The following is a 7,809-nucleotide window of genomic DNA, read 5'->3' as shown; positions in this document are numbered from 1 at the left end:
TAAATAAGGGAGCAAACAAAGATCATGACAATGGATACTAGCCAAATGACTCCTAACATGAAAAATTGGTTTAAAAGAAAGAAGGTTGTTATCATGGAACAAGTGAATCAGACTACCACTGGCAGTGCTTATGTTCCTCGCTTTGATGATGATTTCTATGATTAGTTTTAGCTATTATGTTTTAATTCAATTAGGTTCCATGTTTTTTAATTTTAACTATGTTGACTACTTTTAAATTCAATAAAATAAGTTTATTTAAATTGTCAAGTCGAACATTTCAAGAGAAAATAAATTGACAACTATTGATTAGCTTCTATTGCCCAGTTGTGCTCCACCAAATCATTTTGAAGCATTGTATGAATATAAGCTGATTCCAAATTCTCAATACGATCCCAAAATGCTTGTTGATTTATTCCATTTCTCTGTACTGGTGTAAAAGGAATTCGAACTCCATTCCAATCGACTGGCCCATCATAAACCTGTGAAGCTAATGGATTCATTAAATCTTCTTCTACCGGCTCTACAAACTCTTCTTCCACGAATTCATCCTCGACTATCATGTTATGTAATATGATGCAAGTCATCATGATGCTTCTTAGTGTGGAACGCTTATGCATTGGAGCACCATGACGAAGAATAGCCCATTGAGATTGCAAGATACCAAAACACCTCTCCACATCTTTGCGATATGCCTCCTGTTTCTTAGCAAACAATTTCTGTGATTGAGTGGTAGGATTTGATATAGTTTTTACAAATGTTGAATACCTCGGATAAATTCCATCAGCAAGATAATATGCATTGTTGTATCTTTTCCCATTAACGTGAAACACCACCGTTGGACTATTTCCTGCGATGACCTTATCAAATACAGGAGACTGGCCTAGAACATTAATATCATTTTGAGCTCCAGGCACACCAAAAAAAGCATGCCAGATCCAAGTGTCATAGGAAGCGACTGACTCTAGAATAATAGTAGGTCGTCCTTTCCGACCACTATAAGCCCCTCCCCACCCGCTTGGACAATTCTTCCACTCTCAATGCATACAATCGATACTTCCAATCATACCTGGAAATTCCCTTTGTTCCCCCTTGCTAGAAGCCTTCGTAAATCTGTTGGTGTTGGAGCACGGAGGTACTCTTCACCAAAGAGCCCTTCCACTTGTTGACAAAAAAATTTCATACACTCAAGTGTGGTTGATTCTCCCATTCGACATATTTCAGCACACTGATCAGCTGATGCATCGTAAGCTAGCATTCGTAGTGCAGCAGTCATTTTTTGTTGTGGTAACAACCCGAGTAATCCAATTGCATCTGTTTTTTGATGCCAATAGGAATCTTGAGTGCAAAGAGCGGTCATGATGCGATTGAAAACATGAGGGTGCATTCGATACCTCCGACGAAAATCTTGGACTCAACAAATAAGGATGGAATTTTTTGCTTCTACACCAAGGCATCCATAGAGCAAAGCAAGTTATGGCATAAGAAACTCGCACATCTAAACTACAAGACAATCAATACTCTGGTCAAGAAAGAATTGGTGAGAGACATGCCAAAATTAGAGTTTGCTCAAATTGAAGTCTGTGAAGCCTGTCAGAAAGGTAAAGTGAAAAGATTAAGTCACAAGTCAAAAACTGTGAATTCCATAATTGCACCATTGCAACTTATTCACTTGGACTTGTTTGGGCCAGTGAATATCTTATCAATTTCAAGGAACAAATATGCACTTGTGATGGTGGATGACTACTCAAGATACATATGTGTAGAATTTATGCATTCTAAAGATGATACTCCACACATCATTATTAAGCACATAAAGAAGATAGAGAAACAGGCTGAAGATCAAAATTATGTGAAGAGATTGAAAAGTGATAATAGTACAGAATTCAGAAATACAACATTGAGTGAATTCTGCAAAAATAAAGGCATTGTTCAAGAGTTCTCTGCTGGTAGAACACCTCAACGAAATGTGATAATTGAGAGAAAGAATAGAACATTAGTAGAAGCTGCAAGGACAATACTGCAAGATGCCAATCTGCCAACTAGATTTTGGGAAGAAGCTGTAAATACTGCATGCTACACTTAAAACATATATCTCATTAACAAGATTCATGGCAAATCACCTTACTCAATCATGTCTAAGAGAAAGCCTATTGTAAAGCATCTTCATGTATTTAGAAGCAAATGTTATATTTTAAAAGACAACTCTGAATATGTGGGAAAATTTGATTCAAAGGTTTTTGAAGCAATTTTTCTGGGATATTTATTGGAGAGAACTGCCTACAAGGTCTATGTAATTGATCAAAAAAAATTATGGAGAGCATAGATGTGACTTTTGATGATGACAAGTATCCAGGCTTGGAATACCTTGATGATAATGAAGATGAATCCCTTGCATTTAAAAATCTCAACATTAACAGTGATTCTGATGAAGAGGATAAAGGCAATGCACAATAGATGATGAATGAAGAAACTGCTGAACAAGAAAATCATGAAAATAGAAGCTCATCTCATACACCTGAATTTGATAGCACAAACTTAGGGGGAGAAAGAGAAGAAGAATCTACCAGTCATACAAATAATGAAGAAAATGATGAAGACATCAATCAACAAACTCACACCAGAAAATGGGACAGGAGTCACAATCAAAATGCAATAATTGGTGATCCTAATGCTGGTGTAAGAACAAGAAGTGAAACTTCTTATGAGTGCCTACATGCATGCTTTCTATCTCAAGAAGAGCATAAGAAAACTGAAGAAGCTCTAATGGATCCTGATTGGATATCTGCCATGCAAGAAAAGCTTAATCAGTTTGAAAGAAATAAAGTTTGCGAGTTAGTTCCTGCACCCAAGAACAGAAGTGTAATTGGAATAAAATGGGTGTTCGGGAACAATGTGACGCCCTCAATCTCGGGGTTAGGAAATGAGGACCCACACACCTCTAATCTACTAATTAAAAAAGCATAAACCCCGATTACCTATTAACAGGATCAAACATGATAAAATATGAGACAAGATTACAACTACCAATCATAAAATATAACTTACAACCCTAAATTAAAATCAAATATACATAGTCGATCCCGGCTTGGAACCGACAGATAACCCATTGTATCTTTACAACTCTCTGGCTAAGCGCTTGCTCACTCAAAAACACTACTACCTGCTCTGGCAACCGGAAGCCCTCAACACGATAGGGACCACCAGGTACGCTCTTACGAGCAGTGCGCCTAAGCCTGGCCATCTTCTTGCTTAACTGCCATGATTAGATTAAAATAAAACTTATGAGTATAAAACTCAGCAAGTAACTATAAAGCAGTTCTATGATATAAAACCCACAATATACTTTATCAATCTCAGGGCATTCTACTTTTTCAGATCTAGGTGGCAGATTTATATCTTTCGGGTTATGAAAAGGTTATTAAGGAAATTTTTGGGCTTTCAAGGAACAAGGCTCAAAGCAGGGGAAAACCGACATTCATCTCAAATCATTAAAGGATCAAAACAGATCTTTCAAATGGAAAGCGATAATCTTTTCCTTATATGGAATCAGTTGTATGATCAACAGATTTAAAATCAGGGTTCATGAACTATAAGCTTCACAATATCACAATCAACTATTTTCAAAGCAATATAAACCATTTTCATTTTCAAAGAATCAATTAATGAGTAGGAAATTTCAATTCCTTTTTAAAATTAATAAGGAACCCTTGATTGGACCACTTTATCTTTCATTTCATTATAATACGGGTGAGCAGCCCGTATCGACCTCCATCCGGTCTTTAAGGTACCAAATGGCATAATTTCAGCCTTAAACTGGACTAGCCCCGCTAGCCTCTTACTACGACTGGACTAATCCCACTAGCCTCTTATGTCCCAATCCAATCCATCAGGAATTCGTTTGGAAAACCTTGAGTTGGAAAATAGGTTTTCTAAATTCATTTGATCATTACCAAGAATATGAAATCATTCGGACTCTTTCAAGTCGAAACTCATTCTTAGATTCAATTTCAAGAAATCAAAGTTAAGGAAATGAATCAAGGATAAGAAGGTGCAATTCAAGGGATCTTGAATCAATGATAACAAGGTACTTAAGTTAGAAGAATCAAAACTGTTTCGAGGATCAATAGGGAATATGGTGATCAAGGAATGTAGCATCATTACAAAGGATTTGTAAAGGTACTTATAGGGTTTATAACAGTTCATGGTATGATAAATAATTTGAACAGGAAGATAGGTTACCAAAGGGTTGAATCAATAAGCTTATCAATAAAAGTTTTACAAGATCAAAGACAGGGTATCTCAAATCAATAACATTGGTTCATTCTTTTAATAGTTCAATACTCTACATAGCATGAACAATATCCTCTCTATAACTATTTACACAAGTAATTGGAGTTACTTGCCTGAATTCACTTTCCTGAAGGTTGAACTACTGCCACCTAGTATACCTTTCCCTTTTCTAGCCTGAATGCCCTCACACTTCTAATCTACAATCAAAACCAAAACCTTAATTAGATTCTCAACTCTCATTCCCAGAACGTTCACTCAATACGATAGCTCGACTATACTTTTGACTCGAACTATACGAATATAGCTTATATACACACATGGACACAACACATAACACATACTTTTCTCGTAGCCTTTATAAATACTCAATAATCAACTTATACTTGCTTTAATCTCGACTATTCTTTAAATCAAACGATTCATACACCACTAAATCTTTACAACCATAACAATCACTTATAGCTTTTAAAATCAATCAACTTAGTTCCCTTTTCTTTTATTCCTTAATTCGAACCTCATACTATAATCAAACAATCAAATCCATAGACATTTACATATACATACCCAATCATTCTTTCGATTATCAAAAACCAAGTTTTGATCTTTAACTCTTAGGGCCTATTCGGCCTTATTGAAAATACCAACCACAAAATCAACCAAATACTTACTTAGTTCACATAAACACATAACTCATTCAAAAACCTTTAAATAATCATTTTCCTTTAATCAACAAAATTTGAACCATAACCATACATATATGCTTACATGCAATTCAAGTTCATCTCTTAATTAAATCAAACACTCATTTTAACCACAATTTCCGAATTTACACATCAAAACATCACTTAATGATTCAAACCCTAATCAAATTTTCCTAATTAATCATGCATGCATTCACTTAGCATCAAACCAATCTCTTTTAGACTCATTTTTCATTCGGCTATAACCATAAATCACAACTCAAGAACCAAACAATGACATGCATCACTAATTCTTCTTTTAAACCAACATGCAATCTCATTTCTCACTAATTAAACATAGTTTACACCAAGATCAAGTCACAAAATCCAATTCCCTTTTTATTAGTACAAAGGCCGAACCAAAACCTCAATATGCAACCCTCAAATTTGATTTCTTAAGCATCCAAATCAATTACACAAGTCCAAATACTTTTAAAACAATCATAAAGATCCTTTTATCAATCAACAACTTATTTTCATCATAAAACCAACTCAATAAACAAGAACCATTCGGTTTTTAAGCAAAACAATACATGCAACTTCTATTTTGATTCTCTAAATCCTCAACTAGTAAAATCTCTTATTTACCACTAAGAACATGAATGAACAAATCATTTCATCAAGAACAATCGCATTTATTTTTCTAAAAATTAAGGACTCATTCGGGTTTTTCAAGAATAACACATGTAACAATCAAAAAATGAGTTTTTGGTGTGGTAGAGCTCAGTGATTACATCATCACTCACCACCGGTTCACCGGAGTTCATCACCGGTGGCGGTGGCTTCACGGTGGTGCCCTCATTCGAGGGTGTCCAACCACGAAACCTCCGATAACTTCTAAAAACCATAACAACAAACACATGCAAGACATGATCATCACAAATTCACATCATCTTGATTCTATAAAACAAGAACTCGGCAAAACCGAACCTACACACACACACACATATCCGCATGCAAGTACCAAACCACACATGCAAGTGGATCAAAGCTTATATATAGAACAAGGATGAAGTTCTATAGAAAAATCCATAAAAATCAAGTGAAGAAGAGAGATGTACCGAGAGGAAAAGAGAGAGATAGACTTCGAGAGTGAGAGAGAAAAAGAGAGAGAGAAGAATGAGAAAATGGGAAAAAAAGAAGGAAGTGGCCAGGTGGAAAAGAAAGAAAGGGGAAGAGAATGAGTTTATATATAATAAGGGGCAGGGGTAATTTGGTAATTCACTGATTCCCTTTTTTTATTTACCTTCTCTTTTTACTCAAATAAGATAGAAATTGAATATTGAATTTATCCCTCTCGGAAAGTCGAAAATTATTGCGAGTGACAATTTTAAGACGTGGATCTCGAAATTAGCTTTCCAACCATTACTCATAATAAACTTTTGAGCGTAGGGTTGATTTTATACAATTTTTACAAGTTTGTGCTAATAATAGCATTTTATCACATAAAAATCAATTTAAAATGCACGATCACCAAAATAAATCCGTCTATCATTTTTAGAAAGTCTCTAGGACTATTTCGAAGATAAAAAAACAAGTCTCATGCCTTTACCTTACTCAGATAATTTTATAAAAATGTGCGAAGGTTAAATAAACCTTATTTAAATCAAATAATTTCCTTAAATCCATAAAATATTAATTGATCACGTAATCACGCATACAGACATGCAAGCACATATACTGACACATGACAACTCATTTCTGATCATAAAAATTTCTTTTTTTATCATTACTCCTCTTTTCGCGTATCAGGTCACGTTCTGCCTGACGGCCCGACGCTCAGCGTTTCAATTACGCTTTACAATATCATTATCGACCGACCCGTCACTAGAACGTAATACTTCACTTAAACATTCATTTCACATAATAACACATATTTCACATTTTAAATACTTTAATCCCTTTTTAGGACGGGTTCCGTTCTACCTGACGGCCCGACAACACATCTTAATTCCTAAGCTAACTCTTTAAATTGGAACGCGTCTATCTACGCTCCTAGATACTAATATACAATAAAGATAATTAATCATCACTTAATCATATATTTTATAATCACATCACATAAATCATACTTTATTGACTTAATTACGTCGCAAAATTCTCGGTCATCACAATCTTCCCTCCTTAAAGGATTCTGTCCCCAGAATCTAGTCTAAGCAAATAGATGGGGATACTTTTCTTGCATTTTACTTTCTAATTCCCAAGTTGATTCTTCCACTATTGGATTTCTCCACAACACTCTGTCTAGAGGTACGACTTTATTTCTAAGTGTCCTCTCTTTTCGGTCTAAGATTCAAACTGGTTGTTCCACATACGACAAATCTGGTTGAATTTCCACTGGTTCCAATTCGATGACATGGCTCGCATCAGCATTATACTTCTTTAGAAGAGATACATGAAATACATTGTGTAGATGTTGCATTTGCGGGGGTAGCGCCAATTCATATGCCACTTTTCCAATTCATCGCAATACCTCGAATGGTCCAATATACCTAGGACTCAACTTCCCTTTCTTTCCGAATCTAGTTATACCTTTCCAAGGAGATATTTTTAACAAGACTTTGTCTCCAGATTCGAATTGCACATCTTTTCGTTCTCGATTTGCATACTTCATTTGTCGATCTTGAGCGATAATTAATCTTTTTCGAATCAATTCCACATTTTCCTTCCTTTGTTGAACTAGCTCTGGGCCAATTAATTTGAGCTCACCAACTTCATCCCAATACGTAGGGGATCTACACTTTCTTCCATACAACGCTTCATAAGGCGGCATGCCAAT

The 7,809-nt window shown here is 35.4% G+C and overlaps 1 protein-coding gene across 1 annotated transcript; it reads right to left on the bottom strand.

Moving 5' to 3' along the window:
* Positions 1–299: 299 nt before the first annotated feature.
* LOC141665800 (uncharacterized) lies at positions 300–1,273 on the bottom strand. Its single transcript, XM_074471782.1, has 2 exons — positions 1,067–1,273; positions 300–1,025 (listed from the first exon to the last, which is right to left on the bottom strand). The coding sequence occupies exons 1-2, from the start codon at positions 1,271–1,273 to the stop codon at positions 300–302; spliced, it is 933 nt and encodes a 310-aa protein (XP_074327883.1).
* Positions 1,274–7,809: the final 6,536 nt, after the last annotated feature.

The sequence above is a fragment of the Apium graveolens genome, chromosome 6, assembly GCF_009905375.1.
Source record: "Apium graveolens cultivar Ventura chromosome 6, ASM990537v1, whole genome shotgun sequence".
Lineage (NCBI taxonomy): Eukaryota > Viridiplantae > Streptophyta > Magnoliopsida > Apiales > Apiaceae > Apium > Apium graveolens.
Note: the sequence above shows the minus strand (reverse complement) of the source record. Positions and strands in the feature narration are given on the sequence as shown.